This window comes from Hyaena hyaena, unplaced genomic scaffold (assembly GCF_003009895.1).
Source record: "Hyaena hyaena isolate Hyena2069 unplaced genomic scaffold, ASM300989v1 scaffold_1613, whole genome shotgun sequence".
NCBI lineage: Eukaryota > Metazoa > Chordata > Mammalia > Carnivora > Hyaenidae > Hyaena > Hyaena hyaena.
The window spans coordinates 54,732-70,494 of NW_024082249.1; the positions used below are offsets into that span (position 1 = coordinate 54,732).

The 15,763-nt window shown below is 41.2% G+C and overlaps 1 protein-coding gene across 1 annotated transcript in view; it reads left to right on the top strand.

Moving 5' to 3' along the window:
* The first annotated feature begins 1,149 nt into the window (after window positions 1–1,149).
* Window positions 1,150–15,763, top strand: part of LOC120226159 (plexin domain-containing protein 2-like) — a 179,717-nt gene continuing 165,103 nt past the window's right edge. The window contains exon 1 of the mRNA XM_039224352.1: window positions 1,150–1,937. Coding sequence (XP_039080283.1) covers window positions 1,826–1,937 — 112 coding nt within the window. The 5' untranslated portion in view covers window positions 1,150–1,825. The remainder of the gene's footprint in view (window positions 1,938–15,763) is intronic.

Consider the following 15,763-nt stretch of genomic DNA (forward strand, 5'->3'; position numbering starts at 1 on the left):
CTTTTCTTTGTATTTGTCCCTTTAAAATGAGGTTAAGCGAAAGAAGATGTAAACTAGCGAGAGGTCTGGGAAGGGTTAACGCTGAAGCACATCCTGGAGCTGAAAAAACAAAAACAAACTAGCAAGCGAATGCCTGTTAAAGCCCCCGGAGGAAATTCAATGGGCCTCCTGTTTCTTTAAACTCTCGCTTTCCCTCCGGCGGACACTTCACAAAGCCGCAGTGGCAGCGGGACCTCGCTGTCGCGCGCTGCCTTCCTCCTCCAGTCTCGCGGGTCTGGGGTCTGCTGGGGTTTTTCGGGGTCAGTAGCGGAACTCAGTGGGGTTTGCTTTCTTCACACCCCAACTGCTACGTACGTCCTCCCGGGAATGGCGAGCTGTACTTAACCCTTTAGCGCCCAGGGAGACCCCGCCAGCGGCTGACGTCGGCAGGGTACCGTGCGGGGTTACGACCCCCCAGCAGCCGGGCGGGAACGGGGCCTGGGGGCCAGGTGGGCGAAGGCGCAGCTCGTGCGGCTGCAGAGAGCAAGCGCGGGGGCAGGATGGCGCCGCGGCGCGCGGCGCCTCGCTCTCCTTTCTTGCCTTCCCTCCCGGCTCTCCAGGCACTCGGCGGCTGGGGGCGCGCAGGGCTGGAGTTGCCCTCTCTCTCCCCCTGGCTTTCCTCCTCCTGCTTAATCTCCCGGCGACTTCACTGCGCGCCCCGAGGAAAGTGCAGCCATTGGACAGGTCGGTGCGAGCTGCTGGTTTCGGGGAGGAAGGTGGGAGAAGCCTGAAGGAGCGAGGGGGAGGGGGGAGGGAGGAGGGAGGAGGGTGCAGCGGCAGATCTGGCAAATTGCAAGCTGCCTTCCCTCCCCAAAGTGTGGAGCAGGAGCGCGGGGGAGCTCGGCGGCGGCGGCGGCGCCTCCTCCGCCACCAAACTCCCGGGGCTCGGCGGGGCTTGTGGCCGCCTCCTCCTTTGCCGGGAGGAACCCTTTCCCGATAGGTTTTGGCCTGACTCCCCCGCCCCCCGTTTCTTTCTTCTTCCTCCCCCCCTTCTTTTTCTTTTTCTTTTTTTTTTCTTCTTCTCCTTTCTCTGTCTCTGTCTCTCTCTGTCTCTCTGTCTCTCTCTCTCTCTCTCTCTCTCTTTTTTTTTTTTTCCCCTGGCTCCGGACCTTAGACTGCTGCAGCCTGAGTCTTCACTGGGCTCAGCTCTTTAGAGCTGCCCATCCCTCCGGCTGCGAGAAAGGACGCGCGCCCTGCGTCGGGCGAAGAAAAGAAGAAAAACTTGTCGGAGGGGTTTCGCCAGCCCACATTAACCCCCTTCCCGCAAACCCAAACCTCCCGCCAAGGGCCATCCCAACACTGGGGAAAGTTCCTTGCGAGCCGACAGCCCTCTTGGATTTGGAGGAGGCAGCCGCGCTGGCTGTGGAATTAGGTCTGTTTTGAACCCAGCGGAGCGCATCGCGGGGGCTCGGAAGCCCCAGTCTGCGGGCGCCCGGGGGGCGCTGCCCGTACGGAGCCGAGAGTTCACGAGCCCCGGCTGCAAGTGGCCCTTCCTCCCCGCCGCCGGCGTCCTGTGTCTGGGGCGAGGGCTTCCAGTGTTGTGGCAAGTTGCGAAGAGAGACTCGGAGGTCCGGAGAGGACTGCACTCCCCCGGCTCTCCCTTCCTCTTCCCAGCTCCCGAGTGTGAAATTCCCACCGAAATTCACAAAGGCCTCCGGGTTCAGCCAGACCCGTCCGCCGCGCTTGGCCCCGGCGTCCCCAGCGTCCCGACTGCCACCCGGAGCCTCCAAGCACCCGGCGCCGGGGAAGGACTGTCGGGGAGGGGGCGGGGGGTCTCGGCGGCGGCATGGCGAGGTTCCCGAGGGCAGACCTGGCCGCTGCAGGAGTTGTGTTACTTTGCCACTTTTTAATGGACCGTTTTCAGTTCACTGAAGGGGAGCCTGGAAACCAAATCAATGGTAAGATGCACTTTAGCTTGTTGGTTTTTTGCGCAACTGAAGATTTCGCTGGCACCCCCACCTCCCCATTCTCAACCCACCCCTCCACCCATCCCCCCACCTCATTTGTCTGCCCTTGGGAAAGTTACTGCAATTGCTTTTGGGTAAACTTGGCCTTTCCGAATGGGGAGAAGAGGGTTGGTTAGAGAAGGGGACTGGAGATTTCCTTGAGGATTTCGGGCTTCCTTCACCTGAGCGACAGGGGGTGATACATTCTCCCCAAGTCGCCCAGAGAGGGCTCTGGCGTGTAAGACCAAACCTTGTGTAGATACCTTCCCAGAACTGGCATCCCTGGGAAGCCTCCTCTCTGGCTCCTCCCGCTTCTCCGCTGCCGCGACAAACTAAGCGAGGGCGTGATGGGGGTGGGGGGGCGTGATGGGGGCCGTGGGTGGGGGACGTAGCGGCAGCCGGGGGTTGCAGGGTTTCCCCTAGCTGGAGGAAATTTCCTGTAGCCGCCCCTTCCTTCCCCAAGCGTTCCGCACCTGAGTTCCCTTTCGCTGTCTGGGGCTGAACGGGCTCTGGAAGTGGGGCGGGGTGTGCGTGGCGTCGAGGAGGGGAGGAGGTGACCGAGGTGGGGAGGGCGCGACTCTGGGGACCAATCCCTGTCCCCATTGTCCTCCACCGTCCGGCTCCGCACACAGGCCTGAACGTGTCAAGGGTTTGTCCACGTGCCCTGACATTGCCCCCGCGCGGGGATCCGGCCTCCCCATCTTCCCCGCGGCGGCTCCGGGCGTGTGCCGGCCAGGTGAGCGTCCAGCCGGGAGCCGCGCCCCCGGGGCAGCGCGGAGCCGGCGTAGCAACACCCCGCCCGCGACCCGCGGGCTGTCAGGCTGGGAGCCGAGCCGGGGATTCAGGGGCCTCCCGCGACCCTGCTCTCCGGAACTGGGTGCCTGCTCACCCTTTCTGCCCCTCGGGAAGAAAGTGAAGAAACAGGCAGGGAGACCTTGGCAGAAATTTGTGGACTCAGGTTAGACTTGGAGAGGAGGTGAAATGAACAAAAAACACTTAAAAAAAAAAAAAAGGAAAGAAAACACAAAACTTCAGCTTAGGGTAATCAAGATTTTGTTTTGTTTTAATTCTGAAGTCTAGGGTCTTGGTGGTGGTGGTGAGTGATTCCTCAGAAAGTATACATGTGGCTGCAAATGTCAAACATGAAAGTCGCAGATGGAAGCTTACCTAGGTCACCTGGGGATTCCAGGTGAGGTGAGTCTTGGAGAAAGCCCTTGAATGAAAATCAGCAATCTGAGACCTAGAAATCAGCTAAAAACACTGTCTCGGCTCCTGGTGTAGATTCTTACAGAGAACGCACAGATTCTGACTCTGCGCTCCAGTTGATGATTGGAAGGGTGTGTGGGTTGGGAGGAGGGGGCAACATGGTAACGATGCTTTTAAAACTGAAACATTTTAAAACCCCAATTTCCTTGATGGCGATTTGTCTTTGTCACATATAGTTTTCTTCTGCCTAAATGGACATAGGTTGTTCCTTACTAGGTATGCCAGTAGATTATCGTTTCTGTTTGTCTGCTACATTTCATTGATTAAAAAAAAACCAAAACCCTAAGACTTCTACCCTGTGATACTGATATGGTATGGCCCCATTCTTGGAATAAGTAAATACTTAAAGAAAACAATTTACTTCATCCAAAGGAGGTTAGAGAGATGGTTATGCCAAAATGCATTCCAAAGTTGTTTATTTGAAAACTTCTTTGGCACTGGGTGTAAATAATGCATTTACGGGGAAAAAATCCAACAAAGGTCAGCAGATATTTATTTTTTCTGAACTTTCATTAATGATATGTTACTGAGAAAAGAATATGTACGCATTTTCCTATTCTAAATTCCCAAGTTGAGGATGAAGTGAACATTCACTCTAAGATTGGCCAGATAATTAAAAGCTGTGGGGATTATAAAATACCGAAATTGCTCACCATAAATGTACAGGTATTATAAACTAATTATCAACTAGGATCTGTGATGGAAAATCTAGAAACCCATATTTTTATAGAATTGAGTGAAAAATGAATAGCTTTAAATTTCTTGGAGATAAGTGTTTTGGAGATATATTGCAAACTGGAGTAGCTTCTTTACTGGATACCAGTCTACATATAACTTCAAGACATAATCTTGAAGTTAAAAGGTTATATTTTCATGGCTGTAAATACAATATAGCAATGAAATAGAAGAAAAATAATTTCCTTTGTAAATGGCTAAAATTTTACTATGGGAAAAAATTTAAAGAGCCCAACAGTCTTGAAATTTGCCATGTAGCAATCAGGATTTTTATCACAGACATTTTGGCACAGGAGAAAAAAATCTGATTTCATAACAGGGACGTTTAGTTATGTATTACTTTAGAAAATGCTGCAGTTGATTTTGTTGCCACCAGAGGGCAGAGGAACTGTCAATTTCTCCTATTCCCATTCTTTCCCAAATCTCTCAGATTAATGATCTTCAATACTTTGTTTTTACTATGCGCAGTACTTTTTTGGTATTTCAGCTTACCACATATAAATGAGTGGTGATTTATAATACTGAGTGTTTATTTCCTATGTTCATTGAAATTAACTTTTCATTCAACATTTATATAGTACCTCCTACATGTAAAGATCTACACTTAATTTTTTTTTATTATTTATTTACTTTTGAGAGACAGAGACAGACAGACAGTGAGTGGGGGAGGGGTATAGAGGGAGGGAGACACAGAATCTGAATCAAGCTCCAGGCTCTGAACTCTCAGCACAGAGCCTGATGAGGGACTCAAACCCATGAAGTGTCAGATCCTGACCTGAGCTGAAGTCATATACAACCAACTGAGCCACACAGGCATCCCATAAAGATCTATACTTTGAATACATTCTTGTGGTGTGTTTGTATAGTAGAAAAATTAAAATATCTTCTTTGGAGGTTTTTAACAATTTATTGTGGAATTCTCAACAACATAGCTTTCAAATGTCTCTTATGATGAAAACTTCATTACATAATGAATTTATCTTTAGTAATGAGTGTAATCTACACATACGTGAAAAGTATATGCCATACTAAATTGTTTTTATCAACACCAATATTTAGAGAAAAACAAACAGAATAATTTTAAATTCTAGAAACCTGAAATCTTCTTTGTACTGTTATACATTCGTTCCTATATCCCAAATTAATTTGAAAAACAGTTTAGTAACTGTGTCAGAGGATAAAGATGTGTGAATGTCTTGAGGAATTCTAAAATTTAAATGGGGAAAAAAGGCCTAAAACTATATAGTTGTTTTGACCTGGTTATTACTCTTAAATGTGACTTAATGAAACAAGGAAGTTCAGTACCACTATATAGAGAGCAAAAATAGTTTAGGACTCCAGGGAATTTTCACTACTTAAACTTTCTAATATTGCTCTGTACTAGAGGAAAATAGTTTATTTTTAGCAGATCCTTTACATTTGTTTTAGTTGTTTCTCTAGTGGGATAGTTTTATTTTCTGCTTTCATTGGAATAAAAGACTTAGTATGAAGTATTACTAACTTGTGGAGTTTATTGTGAGAGTATCTCTGTTGAGACATACTGAGATTAGTATACATTTTTTGTTTGCATATATACTAGAGGAGAAAATTATAACAGGTTAATCAAGTGAATATTCTTTATAAAGTACATGTGGGTCAGATTAATGAACAAATGGTAGGTTGATTTTTATTTTATTTTTCTTTTCTCTTCTCCTTTTCTTTTCTCTTCTCTTCTTTTCTTTTCGAGGGAGGTGGTAGAGGGAACAGGAGAGAAAGAACCCCAAGCAGACTCCTTGCTATTAAGGCAGAGCTCAAGCTCACAAACTGTGAGATCATGACCTGAGCCAAAATCAAGAGTTGACACTTAACCAACTGAGCCACTCAAGAGCTCCAGGTTGATTTTTAATAAATCAGTGACTCATGATTACATAAAATTTTTTTTAAAAACAAAACATGAGAGTCTTTTTCTTTTAGAGAAGAGATATAAGTTGAAGCCTAAGGCTGGATAAGATTTTTAGTTCATGGATATCTGCACAGAGATTTGAAATTATTGTAAGTAGAACAGTTTATGCATTTGTTAAGTTTTATCAAGTAGAATGTACTTGAGTAAAACTTAGTGACAGAAGATACTAATTTTCTCTAAATAGATTTCTTCTCTGCCTACAGAGAAGTAGACAACATGGATTGTTTTCAATTAGTTTTGTCCCTCTCTCTCTTTTCTTTTCTTTTCTTTTTTTTTTTTTTTTTTGCTTCCTAAAAGATATTTCCTATTGTAGAAGCAGACTCTTTATGAAGATTAATGAATTGATCAACAGCTGTGATCCTGGGGTCTGAAGTCTTGAGCGGTTTCCTACTATATCTTCACCGTGGCCTCCAAGATCATTATCATGTGGCCCGGAACACAGTTTCAGCTCTCTCTCCTCTCCCTGTTTGTGAACACTCTCTTCAGTTGAGGCTCCTTGATCTTCCCTGAGTAGGTGCCATGTGTTACTACCTCTTTTCCATTCCTCCGTCACCTTCTTCCCTCATGTGTCTCCATTTGTCCATCTTCTGCTTTTTCTTACAGGCTTATCTCAAGTAACACAGTTCACAAAAGGATGCGATATCTCAGAACCCTCCAGGAAGTTCTATGCCTTTTTAAAGGCACTTGTTTGTTTGAATCTGCTTGATAGTGGAAGCAGATTGTTTTCCTCCGTCCCATTTCCACATCTCTCTCATATACTTTCTTAGACCATGGAAACATAGATCATGTTCTGAAGGTCATGGTCCATTCACTTCTGAATCCCCCAAGGCATCGCCCACACAGGCATGCAATAAATAGCTGCTGAACTGACTGGACTGAATGGAATTGTAGTTGAAGCTGGACTGTTGCTTTGAATGTCACCTTGGGAGACTTCTGAAAAGTACATTTTACCCTGTTGATGACTTTTTTCTCCAATAAGTTGGAAATGAACATATAGACAGTTTTTACAGAATTGATCATTTAAAATGAGAGTAGGATCCATGGGTCTGGCAAACTGTTAATAATGCTTGTGGTGGATACTATTTACCTTAAATCTTCTATTCATAGATAGAACTTTTAAAAAGTCCATTCTGTCATTCAATCATATTTCTGGCTTCTGAATGAGTTTTTACTGATGTTCTTAATCTAACACCTTTAAATACAGTACGTGTGTATGTGTATATGTGTGCTTATATGTGTGCATATATACGTGAAAATGTATATGCATATATGTATATATAAACATATAGTGGTAATGTATTTTCAGCTGAGATTAACACTATTAAATAGTTTAACAGTTTTAGTTCTTTGTGAAATTACTCTTGAATTGTGCTCAGGCCTCATGCCATTAACCTGCACTGAAGGAGGCCTTTAAAAAAAAGCAAAATAAAAATAAATTTTAAAAATAAAACCGGTAAATAAAGCAATTTCCTAAAACTTGTTGTGGTGGCTGTTTTTGGGTGGAGGGTATTGGTGGTAACATGCAGTGCATTTTGCACAGTGTTAGCTCCCTGAGTAGGTGAGGGCAGCGGGAAAGAGAAAAAAGGAGAGAAATCTTGTATCTTAATAACAGATAAAGTTGTTCTTCTGAATTTGTTTCTGTCTTCTGGATGTGGCTCATAGTGACCAGATACATTACCTTTTAAAATTTGGTTTCCTGAAAGCTCAGACCACAATTTGTAGCCTAGTTCCAACAAGCATTTACGCTTTCTGGACTTCATTTTTTTGTGGACTAGCTTACCATCTTCTTTCCTACCCCTTTTTTAAAAATAATATTTATTTATTTTGAGAGAGGGAAAGAACGAGAGCAAGCGTGTGCGCAATGCGGGAGAGAGAGGGAGAGAGAGAGGCTCAGCCCTGTCAGCACAGAGCCCAGACACAGGGCTCAAACTCACAAACCGTGAGATCATGACCTGAGCAGAAATCAAGAGTCAGATGCTTAACTGACTGAGCCACCCAGCCTCAGTCTTTTTCTTACTCTTTATTTTTGTCCAACTTTACTTACTTAAAATCTTGTATTTCTTTCAGAGATAGGAAATAAGTAAATAAAAAGCAATCACTACAATCTGTAAAGATATATATTACTAAATTGCTTTCCAGCTTTCTTTTAATCTGACTAATTCCAGTCTTCTGCCTTTATTCTGAGCACATTTTCTCAAAGCTTTAATTATCTCTTTACAGTACCGTACTCTGAGAAGTCTTTCTTCTTCACTAAGGTTCACACAGGATGTCTTCCCTCACTCTACCCCAGACAGTGATTCTGTTCAACTGAGGAAGTTCCTGCAGAATGACAGACTAAGTAGTGATGCTTTTATTAAGACAGTTTCTCCCACTCTTTCTTATGTCACATATAGCCTGGTCAGATTAGCACAATAGTGTTATCTGAGGAAAGAAGAGAATATAAAATATTCTACGTTATGTGGTAACCAGAACTTGAACTCATTTTTCAAAGTATTTGTTCTTTGGCACATTCTTATTTTATCCTCTTTAATTAAAAAAGTGGTGACATATGGCATGATAATACAGATTTGGGTATTTAAATGGAATCTGAGACCACATCAGGGACCTGTTTGGTATTAGTTTAACAGACCCGTTAAAGATTGCAGATCTGAATATGCAGTCCGAAACTGTGTGGCCTTGCTTGAAATCTAGATTTGTAATCCCTTCCCCTCAAGATCATCCAAACAGATGTGAACATGAGTAGCTCTCCTCTTTCCAATTAAAATAGGGTGATAGTCACTATTTCTGCTTCACATGTTAGAGTAGAGAGCAGACTGTGGTTTTGTTGAGAGGGTCGTAAAGGCAAGGATTGCAGAATGACTTTCCTTTTACTCTTCTGGAGTCTTTTTGCTGAGTTCCTCTCTCTCCTCATCTATTATTTTTCACTAATTAATTGGAAAATTTTCCTGGAATTCATATTGCTCAAGATCTCATCCTGTAGGCAAGGTACTTAGCTCATTGAGGCTTTGAGAATACAGAGAGAATGTAAAGAATTTGCCCCATGGATAAACTGCATAAAAATCAGAATATTTAAAAGTCAATTTTCTCCATGCCCCTTGTACTGTTCAGTGATCGGAGAAGTGTAAATAAAGCTGGCATAGTTTCTTTAAGCATGAGCCTGGTAAGTACACCCTTGTTTATTTCCATCAGGATGATGTTTTCTTTGGTCCATTTGGAATCTGGAATACTAAGCACGTGCTGATTTTTTTAAGGTAGTGGTTTTTGAGTTAACACAGTTGTTAATTACATATATGGATCTGTTGGTAGCAGTAGCTCCCAGCTTTTTCTCTCTGTAACCATAATCCAAGCATTCAATAAAATACTGATTTTCCTAAACCCTAGAAGAGAAGCAAGATAGGCAGAATTTATCAATTTAGAATATGAAATTCACAAATAATCAAGATTTTCAAGATGTGACATGGTCTTCTATGGTGTATTTCTATTATGCATATTTGCTTAATTTTCTCTAGAAACAGACTATAGCTGTCACTGACACAACAAATCTGATTATTTAACTGGTAAGGTGTTCATTTGTTTGTTCAAAAGAGCCTACTAGCCTTACTGCAGGCACAGTGGGGAGCAAATCCAGTGTTGTACTTGACTTCTTTTGGCTGCACTGTCCCCTCCTTTTTCTGCTATGATTTCCTTCACTACATCACTGTAAGCTACAATGAGATAGTCATGGAAAAATGTGTGTGAAATGATTTTGGGTATATTGAATCATATTCTCAATGCATGTGGATTCTTACTATTAAGAGGAATCCTGTCCTGGGTGTCCTGGGTGGCTCAGTTAGTTGAGCACTGAGTTTGGCTCAGGTCATAATCTTGTAGTCCATGAGTTTGAGTTCTGCATTGGGCTCTGTGCTGACAAGCTCAGATCTTGGAGCCTGCTTCAGATCCTGTGTCTCCCCCTCTCTCTACCTCTCCCCAGTTTATGCTCTATCACTCAAAAATGAAATAAACATTTAAAAATTATTGAAGAAAAGGGGCGCCTGGGTGGCTTAGTCAGGTAAGCGTCCGACTTTCGCTTAGGTCATGATCTCGCGGTTCGTGGGTTCGAGCCCCGCGTCGGGCTCTGTGCTGACTGCCAACTCAGAGCCTGGAGCCTGTTTCAGTCTGTGACTCCCTCTCTCTCTGACCCTCTCCTGCTCACACTGTCTCTCTCTCTCTTTCTCTCTCTCTCTCCTAGAAATAAATAAAAACATTTTTAAAAAGCACATATATTTAAAAAGGAAATAATTACCAACTTTGTTAATCCATGAAAAAAAAAAGTAACCTCACATTAGAAAGGCACTGCTCAAAGCTCCATTGAATGAGGCAGATTATACTTTTNTGCTGACTGCCGGCTCAGAGCCTGGAGCCTATTTGAGAGTCTGTATCTCCCTCTCTCTCTCTCTGACCCTCCCCTGCTCATGCTGTCTCTCTCTCTCTCTCTCTCTCCTAGAAATAAATAAAACATTTAAAAAAAAATAAAAATTATTGAAAAAAAATAAAGGATTCCTGTCCTGAACTTTGATTAAAAAGAAAATCAACTTCTTAATTATTTTGCTGGTCCATAGTTTTATGTTTAAATTAAAGTATACTGTATATATGTACTTGAACTATAAAAAACTAAGAAACAAAAACTGAATGATAAAACATAATACTATGTATTTGCATTTTTCTTCTTTGGTTCTTGTTTGGAGTAGGACTAGAGAGAGTCTTTTGAAGTTGTTTGTTCACACAACAAAAATTTAAAGAGTATTTTAATGTCTATTTGAAAACTCTAGATGCCCTATAAAAATAAAGTTGACTTTTCTGGGTCTCCTGGGTGGCTCAGTCAGTTAAGCATCTGACTTCAGCTCAGGTCATGATCTTGGCTGCCATGAATTTGAGCCCCACCTCGGGCTCTGTGCTGACAGCTCAGAGCCTGGAGCCTGCTTCAGATTCTGTGTCTCCCTGTCTCTCTGCCCCTCCCTCATTCACACTGTCTCAAAAATAAATAAATGTGAAAAAAAATTTTAATAAAAATAAAGTTGACTTTTAGTTTAAAAAATGTCATTTCACATTAGTTTGAAAGCATTCTTACTGTATTTACAAAGATATTGCTTGATGTTTTATTTTCATAGCTTATTTAACATCATAGGTTATCATATGTCTTGGGTGATGTCTATTTGTATCTGTCTTGATTTATAACTTGCATTTTAAACTTTTACATAGTTTTAAAAATGTCTCTTATTAAGATTAAATGTCTTTAATTCAAATTAAATGAATTTTATGAAAGCATTTAATTTGACATGAAGGATGTGTTAAAATATTTCCTATATCAGAATACTGTGGTAACATTTGTTAATACAGCAAGACTTGCAAAATACTGATGAATGTGTTGTAAAACAGTTTTGGTGGAGGCTGAATTGTAATAATTCCTCACTCTGATCATACTAATAACATCACTTCATGTTATGTACACATGTATTTGTGTTGGTCCTAATTTTCCCGTAATTAATTTATCCAGGCTTCTAGTTATTTTCCCCACCATTTATTTGTCCATCTTCCATTAATCAGTGCAGGTAATCAGTCAGAGAAGTTTTAAACACACCTGCTACCCCTATCCTTGCGTATGTCTGTCCTCATGTTCATATGCAGGAGTTACTTAGCTTATACTTAAAGACAGAATTCATGGGTTATTTGGCTTATGAATGTTCTCCTATGAAAGTTAGTGCCTGGGACAAGTCCTGCTAGATCTTCCAAGATTAAGTACTTCAAAGATAAAGGCCAGGAAGGGGTAACCCCTGATAATTATCTCTGTGTGGATATCACACTATCTTAATTACCTTAGCTTTGTAATAAGTATATCTGGCAGGGCAAACCTGTCCTTCTTGTGTTTGATCTTCAGCAGTGTCATGGGTATTCTAGAAGACTCTTGGCGTTTCCACTATCTATATGCAGTAAACTTTTCAGTTTTCACTAAATCCTCTGTTGGACTATGTTTGAAATCACATCAAATTTCGGGGTCATTTAGTAAAGATTTTGATTTCTAAACAACTTGGAGACGATATAATTTCTTTACTACAACATCTAAAAGCCAGAACAAGCACCCTGGCACTTTGTAACGCATTGTTAATAGCTACTATTTGGCAGTATCTTTTTTAGTTGAAATAATGTCCTTAGATGGAGAGCTAGTGCTGTTTTCCCGATCACATCATGAAGCTAATGGTACATTCTAATTGTTTCTTAGGAAATACCAGTAGAAACCATAGGTTAATTAAAGTGAACAGCTCAACTGAGGGAAAGAATGTTAATTCCTAACTTCTTGGAAACTACTACAAATGAGGGGTGAGCACTAGGCAAATAGAGGTGAAAATTGTGACATTTTCAGTGTCCCTTTCAGTAACCCATCTCTAGACCAGCAGAGCAGTTATTGGGAAAACTGTAGGTTTTCTCCTTCATCAGAAACAGCTCTGGTGAGAACTGTAAAAGGCCCTGGATTTAGGATTCTCCTTAAGGTTGGCTCTTTAGCTAATTAATATCAATTTCATGGGAGATTTACATCGAAAGAAAGTGCACTTTACAAATTACTACCATTTAAAGATAATAGATTTATGATTTTATTTAGACTACAGGCATTTATAAATTAAGTGGTTACAATTTGATGGAGTTGAAAATCCTAACCGCATCCCCACCTCAACATGGTTTAAAACTGGCTGTTGCCCCGTACTGATGGATACTGGTCTGGATATTTGTTAATCAGGAGTCAACTGACAAGGCAGGCAGTCTGTTTTATTTCTTTGTTATTTAGCCTTCATTATCTTTTTAACATCTGTTGTTCATTTTAGATATTTTTAAAAACAAGCGATGATTTAAAGTCATTCTGCAGATTATAGTCTCATTGTCTGGACATTGCAAAACAGCTTTATGCAGGAAGCCAGACTTGTGCAATGTCAGTTTTCTCAAGCTGTTTTTAGGAGAGTGGTTTGTAAAATAGGCACAGCCAATAAGAAGCTAATTTTTCTAAAACTAAAAACTGATGTTTGACTCCAGACTGCTTTTCTCCATTCCCTAGGTCCATTATGCTGGCTCCAGCAGGCCACCATTTTTCCTAGCCTACTTTACTTCAACAGCTTCACTCTCTCCTTGCCTCCAAAACTGTCCTGCTGGACTCCATTCTTCATTCCACAGCCTGAAAGCTCTTTCTAAAATGCAAATCTGGCTGTGTCACTCTTCTGTTGAAAAGGCTTTCCTGCCTTCCTATTGCTCTCACGCTAGAGTCAAGGCCTTCAATAATTTTGTCCTGTTTTCCCTCCCTGGGTTCAAATTTATCACTCTCTCCCTCCTGCTCACCAATTTCCCAGCGCTCTCTCCCCTCTGAAAATTGTGCATACCTTTCCTTCTTGGAGCATGTTTTTGTCTTCTCTTTGGCTCTTTGCCCTTCAGGTCTCATATTTGATTTGATTTTTAGCACATTGAATATATATATATATATTTTTATATTTTTATATATATAAGTTTTTATATACATTGAATATATATATATTTAGTATTTATTTGCTGGCTCCCAGTTTGAGACAAAGGCCTCACCAAAGTGCACTTTACAGGTCCTCATGATATCACTTTTTATCAATAGTGTGGTCATGTCTTCATTTGACTATAAGCTACCCGAGGCAAAAAAAAAAAAAACATATGTACTGATCATCACTGAATTGCTAGCTTCAAGAATAGGAAGTCCTCCTTGAAAATTTCTTCAACAAAAGAATCTTGTAGGATATACTGCATTTGTTCAGATTTATTACTCAGGCAAAGAATTTTGGTTCTACCTTGTTTCTCCATATTTCTTGGTCAGAATTTCTAAATCGTGATTTAACATGCCTCAGATTTAAATATCAATGAGTGAAATATATGCAAACCAGAGATTGAGTGACTTCAGAATAACAGAATTTTCATGCATTTATGAAGAATTGAGAGTTTGTTTACAAATGACAGTGTAGGAATGATCAAGTCTTTTATTAAGCTAGAGAGTACAGATACGTTAATGATGATACTTTAGTTGTACTTATTAATTAATGCTTTGTTTATAAACCAGCAACTTGAATTGTCTGAAAAAATATTAAAATTGGTTCATTTGCCTCTCTGGAGGGAATTCCATAGTTTAAAAGAACATATGGATAAACAATGAATGAAGTAGAAATTTGAGATTGAACCATGAAATTTGCATAAATAGCTTTCCAGCTATCTCAAAGCTAAAGATGCAAAGTAGGTAATACTCTCTAAGATTAGATATTTAAAAGATTTCCAGATACATATCACAGGGCTGCCTTTTAAATATGTTTTTTAACAAAAGGGTCTAAGATATCTCTCAATGCGGCCCTCAGTGATGTGAGTTAACTCCTTTCAGGGTTCCAAATGGGATCCACTTGGTGAAGTTTACGGCAGTTTTGGTCAGCATCCTTGGTGTGCTCTACAACTTATATTTGCTCTTCTCCAGGCACATTTTTATTACCTTTGTCTATTGTTTTGTTTTTTCTAGAAACATGCCAAAGTGCTTTCTGTGTTACATCCTAGTTTTATGGTGTGAACAACTGATATTATCTGCTTAATATCTATTACTCCTTTCTAATGGAAAGCACCTTACCATCATTTAGAAATGTCCTCTCTGACTCTTCTGGGGTTTTCTTTGGAGCTTCTGACATAGGTGTCATGCTCCCCCAAGACAGTTCAGCACCTGTTCAGGTGAGTACTCATGGTACCCATGTGTCATGGACATCAAGTCAGTCAACCTTCCCTTTTAGTCAAGGGAAAAAGTCAGGGCCTTAAGTAATCTGGTCCTGGCCTCCATCTCCAGGTTCACATTCATCGCTTCCTGTTTTTTTGTTTTTGTTTTAATTTTTTTAACATTTATTTATTATTGAGAGACAGAGAGAGACAGAGCATGAGCAGGGTGGAGGCAGATAGAGAGGGGGAGACACAGAATCCGAAGCAGGCTCCAGGCTCCGAGCTGTCAGCACAGAGCCCAATGTGGGGCTCAAACTCACAAACTGTGAGATCACAACCTGAGCCGAAGTTGGACACTTCACTCAGTGAGCCACCCAGGCACCCCATTTTTTGTTTTGTTTTTAAATACTTCTCAGGGGAGGGGGGGGGTTGCTGCATTGGTAAGATAAAAGTCTAAAGCCATGTGTAGTCAGTCTTAGGTTTTCCAATAGCATAAACCAAAAAGTTCTAGTTTTTGAGTTGAAATTGTTTACTTGCAACTGAAAAACCTTGGTAAATATGTATTTTTAAAAATTATATTGCTATTTGAATAGTTAGTTGACTGATGACTATTTTCCCCACTAAACTGAGGGTAGGAACTATGTTTTACCTTCCTTTTTTTTCTTGGTAATCTCATATGCTTGGTGTATCATAGAAGCCACTCAAGACATATTTGTGAAATAAATTTTCGAGATAAACTCATTTGGTAGCGTGCCATTTTGTAACTATTAAAATAATTCAAATCTCAGACATCAGGTGGGAGGTTGTGACTATAATAGTTTCTTCTCTCTTGGTTTTCTCAATTAATGTTTTGTGCCTTTCTCATTTTGCACATTAAATTCCCTTACCTGGGTCTTATTTTTGTAATATTTGTGTGTTTTATTTTGTGTCTTTTATTTGCTCCGCAGTTTGTTTTTTAATTTTTTAAAAAAAATTTTAATGCTTATTTATTTTGGAGAGACAGAGGCAAAGTGTAAGCAGCAGAGGGGCAGAGAGAGAGGGAGACAAAGAATCCAAAGCAGGCTCCAGGCACTGAGCTGTCAGCACAGAGTTCGATGTGGGACTCAAA